Genomic DNA, 12,021 nt, shown 5'->3' with positions numbered 1-12,021 from the left:
ACAGCAGTTAGGAGTTACCTCTCTGTGCCAGAAGCACTTGGACACAAAGCACAAGCTGACACACTGAAACACAACCATAGTGTGTAGGTTAAGGACATTTCTGTGTGAGCAATCTCTGTAACCTCATTACTCACACTGACACACCACTTCTAAATTGCAGTAAATGAGCTCCAGGGGTAAAAAGTCATAATGATCTTAACCAAGTCTCACAGACAGGAAACGAAAGGCTTGGAATATCTCTCTATGTACCAGGAGGATGAGAGGATGACTTGTTTTGGTTTGATTTGTGTTTTTTTCCTCCCTGTTCACCTTACCAAGGAATTTTTTCTGCCATCTTTAGCCTGTGTTTGTCCAAGTATTCCTCAATAACTTAGCAATAGCCTAAAGTCTGAGGAATCCAAAACGTGAATGGATTATAACCCTTTTCTATCTGCTTGCTTAAGTACAGCTGCATGTAAAGCTTTCAGATTAAAATCATAAATATGATTACAGAAATGAAAAAAAGGCTTGGAAGAAAACTGTTATCTTTGTGTTTTAATTATGCTATTATCTTCCAAGTCTGAAGTGCTTTATACAAGCCAACACTGTGCTTTAAATATAACACAGTACTCCTGTACAAGAACCTAAAAGTGACTGACCAAAAAAATCTTCATGTTTTCAGTCATAGACAAGTGAAAAACAATCATTGTGCCTCAGAGGGAAGAGACACTTTACAACATACCAATAACCAGAAAAGCCAGTGGTTTTAAAATAAAAGCAGAATAGTCAACAAAAGCCAAGCAAAGTACATTCAGTTAAAGCAAGAAAAGAAAATTACCTTGAACTGTTACTAACAAAACTGCCAGACTTGAAAGTAAAGCACAGTAGTAAGTATGCACTATACTGAACTGTAGTAGAACTGAAACGTCAACACACAATAAGACTTCTCTCTCTGCATCATTCCCAATGAAATAAAGGAAACAAGATGATGGATAGAGGGGGAAAAAGCACAAAGAACTCAGATAAGCAAAAAACCAAATAGCTTAGAACAGGCAGAAACAATGAGACAAAGCGAATGCTTATCTTCCCATCAAACATATTTTAAAGGTTTCTTAGGACTCAGGAAAGCTAATTAAGTTCATTCTCCTCCTCCTACCTCCTCCTCACTTAAGCTTAAGTTTTAGGTAGGGTGGTTTTTTTTTTTTTTGTTTTAAAGCTGATCTGAATAGCTCATAGACCAATGGGAGCACCTAAAGCAATTATGTCACTCTTTATAGAATAACAGAAAAGCTGTAAGTGAAGTCAGAGGGATCCTTAGAAAGAAAAATGTAACAGAAATTTAGAATTATAAAGCATTCATCCATCTTGATTTGTGTGGGCTGCACTAAAAAAAAATGGAACTATTAACATTCAGTTTTGCATATTCAAAACTCTCACAGCTAAATACAGATTAAAACTCTCTATGTGTATAGAAATTCATACCAGACCCCCTATATCTACAGTTTTCTTCGAGAGGCATACAGGGACTTTAAGCAAACCTCCAGAAACACACCACAAACAATAAACATAATTCTGTTGCTCTGGTGCTGACAGGCTCCATTCAACGGCAAGCCTGTTTCCTGTACTCAGTTACCAAACACTAGTTACCTAGACAGGAAAGCATGGTGTTGGGTTATAGTATCACAGTCATAGGTGGATGAGTCACTCTGTTTCCTAGGCAACGGCTGCCTTGGCTTCTCATCCTCCATGATTCCCGAGATGTCAATATTGCTTTTGCTCAGGCGTTTGCTGCCACCCAGACTGGAGTCCTCTGCTAAGAGGGGATTATCCTTCAGAGAATGAACAGAGCAAAAGGAAGATTTAGACAGTGACCAAAATACAACAGAGCTTACATGAAATGGCTGCATTTATACATTTGACCTCACTTTATCCAAGAAAGGAGAGAAGGGGTTAGTCCTTCTCTCTACAGTAGAAGATAAGGAAAGAGATGAGACTGAATTTCCCTGTAAGATGTATAGCCTAAAAGCTGGAAGGAGAATCAGGAATTTTACAGGAGGGCAGGAGGAGTAACACAAAAACTTTATCCCTCATGACTTCATCATTCTTAAAGAACTATAAATATCACAAGGTAATCAGAAGGGGTCTTACCTGAGCACATAAAATGCCCATTACAACACTAATAGTCTTGCTCATCATGTTCCATGAACATGGGACCTGATTTTTTAAGAATGTGAACTTCTGCAGGATGCAAGAGGAGATCAGTGGTACCACATCTTTAAGGTACCCCTTAAAATAGGAAATAGATTTATCTATTGTTAATTTCCTCCAGCACTTCTGCAGTCTGCACCAGCATCCTCTCTGACATGTCCCTATTACCCCCAGACTTTTATTCCTGCATCTGTTTCAGCAGCCAATGCAAACATTGCTTTTCAAAACAAATGCCATCGGACTGAATTCCCCCCATCCATGCGTGAGATCTGGGTGCATGAGGCATGCAAGACCTGGTTCTTTCTAACAACTGTGTAATCCAGTTCCTTGTAAATCTCCTTCTATTCAGATTAACAAAGTAAGACAGTGTGAAAATGCCTGACATCTGTTTTTACAAAACTTAAAAGATACAAGACACACTGGAGAACAGATACAGTTAAATCCCTTCTAATTGCGTAATTAATCCATATTCTACTAACTCTTACAATGCAGTACTAGAATTCATGGGATGATATGATACAACTAGCATTAGCATCTTAATAACTTGCAGATTAGTTTAAGACCAGCATGTTCGCAGACAATTATTCCTGTGATGCAACAATGAAAAAACTGAACACGTGTGTAGGAATCTCTCTCTGCATTTCATAGTACCATAGCAAAATTCATGTCATGCCAACTTTACTATCAAAGCTGTAAAAGATTTAAGATGTTCCTTGGCATAATACTAATGTATCTACAACATCTCACTTCTTATAGTTGTTACAGTTAATGTGTGTAGGGAACTATTTCACAGGGCCAGGTAGGAGGTGAGGGCTTCTGCTGTACGTTGGCAGCTGACTGCCGCCACCGTTTTGTGTGCTAAAGCGACGTAAACACAAAATAAAGTCTCCACCTAAAATACGTGCTTCCACTGAGTTCAAGTCAGAAACAACTACAGGCCCTACTTGTATTTTTTTATGTAACCAGTAACTTTTTTTTCAGTCTGACCCTATGTAGCTTGATTTGCCTTGCAGTTTACAACCTTACACTGAGGCTCTGTAATAACATCAGTCCTCACAAGCATGTACTCACAGCAATCATCATGATCTCAGTCATCATTCACATTTCTGTCTATACTGTAGAAGTCACTAACTATAGATAATCCTGACTTGATTTTTGGAAACTAAAATACAGAAAACAGACTACAATACACAAACCAACAAACACTCACCTGGGGGAGCAGAAGAATGTACCATTCTAATTCATTATTTATATTGCCCCATTAAATTAACAGACCCTCTCTCTCCAGAAGAAAGTTTATAGTGCCTAAAACTGTGAACCATTCCGAGAATGCAACAGTCACTGCACCACCAATCTAGCTTGTTATTACAGACCACTTTGAAATAAACAGAGCAACAAGGGAACTATATAAACCTAATTTAATCTATTTCACTGTTTATAACCCGAACATAAAATGCAGTTGTTGAGAGTACCTCAGTCTCATCCTTATTTCCAAGTAGTTTCATTTCACGGATGTCCCTGACATTTGTGAAATGGTAAAGTAAAAAAACGCTCTTATATTTCTGCATCTCAGAATCTTCCAATGAGATCTATTTCTACTGGAGACACCAAGGAAGGGGGGGGGGAAGAAAAAAAAAAAAAAAAAGTCCTCCTGAATGAGCTTCACAGGAACAAGCTGAGAACAATGGACAGAAAGACAAGATAAGGAAGGAAAGGAACACTTAGTTCTTCTGAACACACAAAAGTAGAAGAGATGAAGACCAGAGGAGAAAAGGGAAAAGATAGAGAGAGGAATGGAAAGAGAAGCTCAGGAAAGAGAGGAATACAGGAAAGGTGAACCTATAAGCAAGAGCAGGGAAGTCAGAAGAACCTATACTCCCTAAAGGCTGATCCCCAGTCTCAGATTCATCAGCAGCCCTTGTACAACCAAGGCTGGCATCCAGGAGGATCTCTTCTCCACTTACTTTGCTTGCAATGCACTGTCCTCCGTGCTGGTACTATCAAAGGCTGGCTGCTGAGAACCCAGAGCCATGTTATTAATGGTAATTCTCCTTCCCGGAAACATTTAGAGGACGTCTCTCTGCTCAAGACTACTCCCATCACACATAGCTCTCAACTGAACCCAGCAGGTTAGTATCACTGAGCCCATTTTTGAGGAGAGAGAGTGAAATAACTCAGTCATGAAACAATTTGGCCAAGGTCACAAAACTATCAAAGAACAGAGTGTGGGCACCTCACTCAGTGTCAACTCTAATACACCACAACCCCTCTTCATATCTACTGGAGTCTGAAGTACATGAGATTAGTTAAACCTCAATCTTCTCTCTTAAGCACTGAAATAATAATGAAGCTTACATGCTAGCATTACTTGAAAAAAAAAAAATCTGCTTTTACTGTCATTAAATCGCTCCTGGATCACAGTTAGAATTAATCCTCCCTTCTCTCCAAATGTGGCACTGATATAGACTCTGTTATGCTTAATGATCCATTCACAGATCCTCAGATGACTTGCATTCCTGATCAGGAAGGAGGCATTCTTTCACCAGTCACTAAAACTAAAATTCATGAACATTTTTTAACACTAGACTACCTCCAGGCAGTAGCACAAGGAATTCCAGACTCTATGTGAACAAATAAACAAATTATAAAAAGAAAGATAAGAGGTTTTGGCAAAAACAGGAGCCTGCCAGAGATTACTGAGAGAGCATGTGTTTGCATCTACAGTTAGGGATACAATGAAGAGCACTTGGTAACTCTACTCTAAAGACTTGCAGATAAAGCCTTCACTAGTGATTTCTGTATATCATGAAACTGAAGCTGCAGACTTAATTTTCAGACAGCAATTTTTTTTTTATATATGAGCAAAATCCCACGCTATCATGGCAATTTACCAAACCCTTAAATTCTCTCTGGTTTATATGGAGCTGATTTCCTCCAGGGAATGAATCTATAGGGTTTCAGCTGTGTAGATTTTTTCTCTTCACCTGGATGCTGCTGATGCTTCCTCTCCTGCTACTGTTCCGACTCTCATCAGCTGTACTTGAATTATGGCAGATGGCATCAAAGCCCAAAATTCCTCCAATGCAGTCACCAATGAGACACACCTGAGGAAATACAAGTATTTTTAGGGAGATGTAGCAAGTGTTTTAAAAGAAACAAAAAGCATCACAGCACTGCAGAGGAGTTGCTGGCTGTCTTTACACCTTTGTTCCTGTTTTTTTAACACCTTTGTTCCTACTGCAACTGAAAATGTGTAGCCACTTTCTCCCACTTCCTTTTATCTCCAGACATATACCCCATACAAAGAATATCTGTTCCAGGGACTATTTTGACCAGCTGGGAGTTCTGCCAAATGGGCGAGAATTCTTCCAGCTGCTTGCAGCCAGATTCCAGCTCAGAAAGTAGAGATCACCGGACAACCAGTCTCACAAAGATTTCAAGCCACTTAACGTTTCCTTCAGGGTCACACAGGGAAGAGGATCTTAACAGATCAAAACCAGATTGGTACTCCCCTGTCAGGACAAGGGAACAGAACTTTAAAATGAGGTATTAAGCAGTGAGATTCACTCTTGCTTCACATTCACGATAAACATACAAGCTACACTCAAAGCAGGGACCTGGGAATTAAAATACATAGAGTACTAAAATTGGGAATTCTATAGTTGGAGTAGTTTTATGGCACACTAGAATCTATCTCACAAGCCAATTCCACTCTCCCTGTCCCCCTGAGGATGAGTAATTGCTGTACTACCTTTCTCCTTGAGAACAGCCCCCATGGTTCCACAGATTCCAGCAACCCTCTCTCTCCAATTCTCAAATTGAAGCAAACATCTAGTCTGTTGTTCCCAAATCCAATTAGTTTAAAAGAAGATATTACCTCTCCTTACAAACCTTAACTTGCTTCTCACCTTAATTCAGCTTGGCTACAACACTGAAATACAAGTTTTGTATAACAGGATGTTGTGCATGATTTCTTCAAACTGAAACACGTTAGGAAAAGCAAGCGCTTTGAGATGCAGGTAAGGAAAAACTTCAAACTTCTCTTGTGCATCTCTGCATATCACACTCTCTTAATTGAGTACAGTTCTTGAGATAAAAACATTTTAAAAAATAAAATAAAATACCAAAACACATTAAGGTAACATCTATCCTAAGACAATTCTGGTTCTAAAGTTGTATACAACTGAACAGCATGCGGATTCACTCTCCGATTTTCAGATTCCTACGCCACACAATAAAGTCCACAAAGAACTGAACATTATATGATACAGGTAAACTTAATAAAATTAACAGCATGTTTTGTGGGGGATTAACAGCATCTCCTTCAATTTACCATTCCATTGCTAATCCCCATTATTATCATTAAGGTAATGGAGTGAACTTGTTCCAGATACTGTATAAAACCAAAAAGGCAATCTCTGATATAATGAACTTGCACTATAAATGGACAGAAGAGACCAAAACACAAAAGGAAAGATACGCACAGGGTGGGGTCAGGTTACGTGGGATGTATTTTAGAAGTATGGGACTTATTCAGAGGTAAAGCTGAGATTTCTATCTAAGGATCAAAGCAAAGCACTGTTGACAGCACAGAGAAGTTCCATTCTAACAATGCTGGTAATTGTTGATGGTGAAAATTCTGTGAGGCATACAGAGGTCATGTAGACTTTTCCACATGAAATATCAATATATATGGTTTTTAAAACACAGGAAGGATACTTCTTTGTAGCTTTGTCAAAGAAAAAAACTCAATTTCTTTTGAAAGAATTGTTTTCACAATTATTTCTGGAACTTTCTTCTTTATATAATCTCACCTTTCATAATGTTCTGTCACTGCAGCTGGGCTGCTTTTATGCTTCAAGCAAGAATAGTTCGTTATGTGTCGTAGTTTAGCCCTGCTCGGGACCAAGTTATGCAGTCTCTCTCTCACTCCCCCCATCCTACAGTGGGATGGGGTGGAGAATTGGTAAAGAAGTGAAGGCAAAACTCGTGGGTTGAGATTAAAAAAAAAAAGTTTAAGAGAACAGCAGAGGAAAAGAAAACAGAGCTGAAAAACAACCAACCAAAAACCCAGTAACCGCAAATCCTGAAGCACGTAACTGACAGCACAAAAGCTCACAGTGGATCCTGACAGCCAGCTTTCTCCAGGGTAGCAGGACCCTCCCCTCAGCACCCTCCTCACTTATACCCTGAGCATGAGGTCCCATGGGATGGAACAACCATTGGCCCAATTTGGGTAACCTGTACCAACTGTCGGCTAATTACTGACCTATCCCAGCTGTGTCCCCAGCCCAGGAGCCTCCAGCTCCAGCTCCTCTCCCAGCTCAGGTGAAAATTAACTCTATTCTAGCCAGAACCAGGACACTGGATATTAAAACTGGCTTCAAACCAAATTTTAGCCTAAAAATACTGATATGTCCCTGTCCTGGTTTCAGCAGGGATGGAGTTAATTTTCCTCTCAGTAGCCGGTGTGTTTTGGATTTTGGATCTGAAGAATGGTGATAAACACCCTGGTGACGGGAGTTGTTGATAATGAGACCAAGGACACTGTCCAGCTTTCCAAGTCTCGCTAATGTGCAGGAGCAGCAAGCTGGGAGAGAGACAGACAGAATAATTGACCCAGACTGGCCAAAGAGAGTATTCCATGCCATAAACATCATGCTAAGTATGAAGTAAGGGGTTGGCTGGGGTGGGGGGGGTCATCTCACTCTCTGGCATCGCGCTCTCTACCTTGCAGTCTCCAAATCCACTACCCTGAGATTAAGAGTCCTATACTCTACTGACTGAGCTAGCCGGGCTATGCAGTCAAGCTTCCATGAGTTTTCCTTTCTTCCCAATTCTTTCTCCCATCCTGCTGAAGAGGGGGAGCATGAGCGAGAAACTGGGGTGACTAGGGCTAAACCACAACAGTCACAGCACAGTCTTATTACTGCGATGGAAAACAATTTCATGCTTTCCTTCAAAGATTACACTATACTCTATACTAAATGTCTTGGTTTTTTTCTTTTTCTGAAGTCTGGAAGTCACTATACTTTAAGGAAGTGCTACATAGAGGCTACATGGGGCTATGTAGAAGGCCTCATCGCAAAATAATCTTGGTAACTCACATAGGATAGCAGTATTACATTTATTCTATGTGAAGCAGGAAACTATTGGTTTTTGTAGTCTAAAGATGGAGAAGCAGGAACAATAACCGTGACACGTCAGCCAGAAGTAGTCTGCAGGTGACTTCATTGAAGAGCGAGTCACACCAGAAAAATTACATGACTTTCCCAGAGTTACACAGGACAGCTGCAATACTGCTGGCAACTGAGTATTTGTCTTCTAAGTTTGACTGTCAGTTGTTTTATTACTACTGTGATGGAAGCAAAAAAGAAATAGCAATAGTTAAATGCTGGATTCCTTATGCTCTTAGTCAGAGATGCCCCAGCTTTTCTATCAGCCATAGTAGGTGTGTGAGGAACTCAGTAACACAGACTATCATTTGTCTTGGGCTGGCATGCTTCTTCGCTGCTTAGCATACCAAACTTACTGCACAACTGAGGCTCTTATACGTCACCAGAGCTCACAGCAATACTTAGTAAGAGCTTAGGGGTCAAAATGCATGTGGAAGAAGGCATAGTACGTTTTACCAACTGAGTGAGTCCAGGTTAGATACTGCACAGGATTCCAGAAGGGTCTTTCTCATGCTGGGCACTGAGGAGGCATTTTGCACAGGTAATCCCATGCTAACATTCATTCATCATATTTGCAGTATTGTCCCATACTCGTAACTCAAAACTCTCAACACAATGGCTTAGAAAGAAACAGCCTTGCTCTGAAGGAACTTTGATGTAAGAGAAAACAGTCCTACCTGTCCATTAAAACCAGCCCCATCTGCAGATTTGAGAAATTCATTGTAAACTTGATTGGCTCTACTGATCACCATGGCAACCGCATCCTGGTACTGAGGGGATGAAACAGCCAGCAAGGGCAAGGCAGCCAGTGGGATGTGGTCTTCACTGCTGCTGAGACAGCTCTCATCATAGCTGTAGGGATTTAGGCTAGAGAAGGACATGCTATCATCAGGAAAAAGGCAAGAGGCAGCACACAGCATTAGAGAATAAACAGTTACTTATTAACAGAAATGGGTTGGGCAGTTCACAGTGGCAGAATAGAGGAACTCTCACAGAACTCAACTGCTTAAAAAAAAAAAAAAAGAAGGAGTTACTGCTTTATGTGAATGAGATCATGCTAGAAGGCATTTCTGTAGTTAAATATACTTGGTGCAATTTTTCCACATACAAGTAGACAGAATTTAGAACAGCAAAGAGTTTATTCTCTTTCAGCTTTTTTTTCCCATGTAACAACTTACTACATCAAAGAATGGGATCCAATCATCACAATCAAATATTGATTCCTAGAATACAAGCGTGACAGATGTACTGTTCAAAAGCATATTAAAACGTTTTTCCCAGTGTCCCATCCTTTCAAAATGATGGAACAAAGCTGCACACATTCTCAAATTATATGTGTTTGTATAGTAACATTTTGCTAAAAGGATGTGACTCAATTGAAAAAATAAGCTTAAATTTGATAGGATGTCACCTTTATTGTAGCTTGGTTGCGGACCCTGTAAGTTTCGCAGTAAATCTGCCAACCGTGTCTTAACTGAATTTTATTGATGAGTGGGCAAAACAATTCACAGAGAGCAAAAGATGCAAGGCACATCAGTGCACGCCAGATTCTCTTACAGTAAGTTGTCGTTTAGACATTAAAGGAAAGTAAGAAGTATTTTGGATAATTCAACTCATCCAAAGCTCACGCAAAGCTGCAGGCAGGCAACTTCAACACCATTGTGTACTAACTTTCTTTAGCAACTTTGTGGGCTAGCAAATACTAAAAAGCAAGCTGCTCGAAATGGAATTAGAGTCTATGTCTTTGCTAAAACCTGCATGCTTGAGACTAATACCAGGGTAATGGAAGAAGAAAAGATGACGTGCAATGCTCAAGTATGGAAGCTAGTCTGTGTTCATGTCCTGAGCCTCACTGGGCATTTTCACACTTGCCTCCTGCTGAAGCACTCCAATGATCCGGTATCTTTCATCTGAAGTAGAATCATAGAATGGTTTGGGTTGGAAGGGACCTTCAAAGGCCACCCAGTCCGACCCTCCTGCAAGGAGCAGGGATGTCTCCAACCAGATCAGGTTGCTCAGAGCCCCGGCCAACCTGGCCTGGAATGTTTCCAGGGATGGGGCATCCACCAGCTCTCTGGGCAACCTGGGCCAGTGTCCCACCACCCTCAGTGTAAAAAATATCTTCCTTCTACCTAGCCTAAATCTACCTCCTCCTATTTTAAAACCATCACCCCTCATCCTATCACAACAGGCTCTGCTAAAAAGTTTCTCCCTGTCTTTCCTCTCAGCCCCCTTGAGATACTGGAAGGCCACTCTAAGGTCTCCCCGAAGACTTCTCTTCTCTAGGCTGTACAGCCCCAGCTCTCCCAGCCTGGCCTCACAGGAGGGGTGCTCCAGCCATTTTCATGGCCTTCTCTGGACCTGCTCCAACAGGTCCACGTCCTTCTGATGTTGGGGGCTGCAGAGCTGGATACAGCACTGCAGGTGGGGTCTCACCAGAGCGGAGAAAGGGGATAAAATCCCCTCCCTCAACCTGCTGGCCACGCTTCTCTTGATGCAGCCCAGGATGTGGTTGGCTTTGTGGTCTGCAAGTGCGCATTGCCAGCTCGTGTTGAGCTTCTCATCCACGAGCACCCCTAGGTCTTCTCTTCAGGGCTGGTCTCAATCCATTCTCCACCCAGCCTGGATTCATGCTTGGGATTGCCCCAACCCATGTGCAGGACCTTGCACTTGGCCTTGTTATACAGTAGTATAACAGTTTCCATGTCCTGGACACCAACTGGTCTGCCAAGCTGTGTCAATTATCAATTAACACAGCTTCATTTTGCCAGCTGATTAGATCACCAAATACAGAGCAGGCATACAGTTATGAATACTAACTCTCAAAAAAACAAAAAATGAAACTGAAAAACCTACATAAAAAGGTCTTATTTACTATAACAACTGGAGATAACACCTTAGAAAGCGAAAGGGAAATACACAAGAGGAAATAAATTATGAAATGAATGTTTGAAGTAGAAAAAAAAAACCCTGCATATGTTTGCATAACGAAAGTAAAAAGCAAGCAATATTGACCTGAGAACTACAGAAACCAGAGACAATGTAAAAACAAATAGCTGGTAATATATATATATATTTTTGTGTGTAAAGGAATATAGATCAAACTGAAATTGAGCAATTATTCTCTAGACATCTAATCACAGTTAACTGGCTTAGAAATGAGGGTTTGGGGTTTTTAATTCCAATTTATTTTATTGTAAAAGTGGCAGCCACAGAGACCTCCATTGTTATCATAAACACAACACAAGGGAAGAAAGATCCAGATCACTGAAAGAGCATATGGAAGAAATTAATTTGCTTATCATACGGGACATGCTAAGTACCAGTGCTGAAGCTGAAGAAGGGAATGAAAGCTTATTCTGAATGCGGAAAGCATCTGGCTAGATGAAGATCAAGACAAAACACTAGTCCTGCCTCAAAACTTCCTCAGGTCAGCAGTCCCTGAGCATTGCAGAGGTGAGAGAAGAATGCAGAGGAGGAAGCCATCCATATGGTGCGCTTGTTTGGATAACTGTCACACAATAGTTTTTTGATACTTATGGTTTGGCTATCTGCACTCCATGCTGACAGTCCTAGGGACTTGCTATTGCTGCTTCTGAATGCCAGAATATGCATTTACTTCCTCCACTTTCAGGATAAAAGAAAAACAAGGAATCAA

The 12,021-nt window shown here is 40.8% G+C and overlaps 1 protein-coding gene across 1 annotated transcript in view; it reads right to left on the bottom strand.

The window, feature by feature from the left end:
- The window catches only part of PITPNM3 (PITPNM family member 3), a 78,178-nt gene that overhangs the window by 26,491 nt on the left and 39,666 nt on the right, over positions 1–12,021 (bottom strand). The window contains exons 6-8 of the mRNA XM_086762903.1: positions 9,041–9,230; positions 5,172–5,291; positions 1,627–1,808 (exon numbers count right to left, since the gene is read on the bottom strand). Coding sequence (XP_086619029.1) covers positions 1,627–1,808; positions 5,172–5,291; positions 9,041–9,230 — 492 coding nt within the window. The remainder of the gene's footprint in view (positions 1–1,626; positions 1,809–5,171; positions 5,292–9,040; positions 9,231–12,021) is intronic.

Source organism: Chlamydotis macqueenii, chromosome 19 (assembly GCF_036417535.1).
Source record: "Chlamydotis macqueenii isolate bChlMac1 chromosome 19, bChlMac1.mat, whole genome shotgun sequence".
In the NCBI taxonomy this organism is placed as follows: domain Eukaryota; kingdom Metazoa; phylum Chordata; class Aves; order Otidiformes; family Otididae; genus Chlamydotis; species Chlamydotis macqueenii.
Note: the sequence above shows the minus strand (reverse complement) of the source record. Positions and strands in the feature narration are given on the sequence as shown.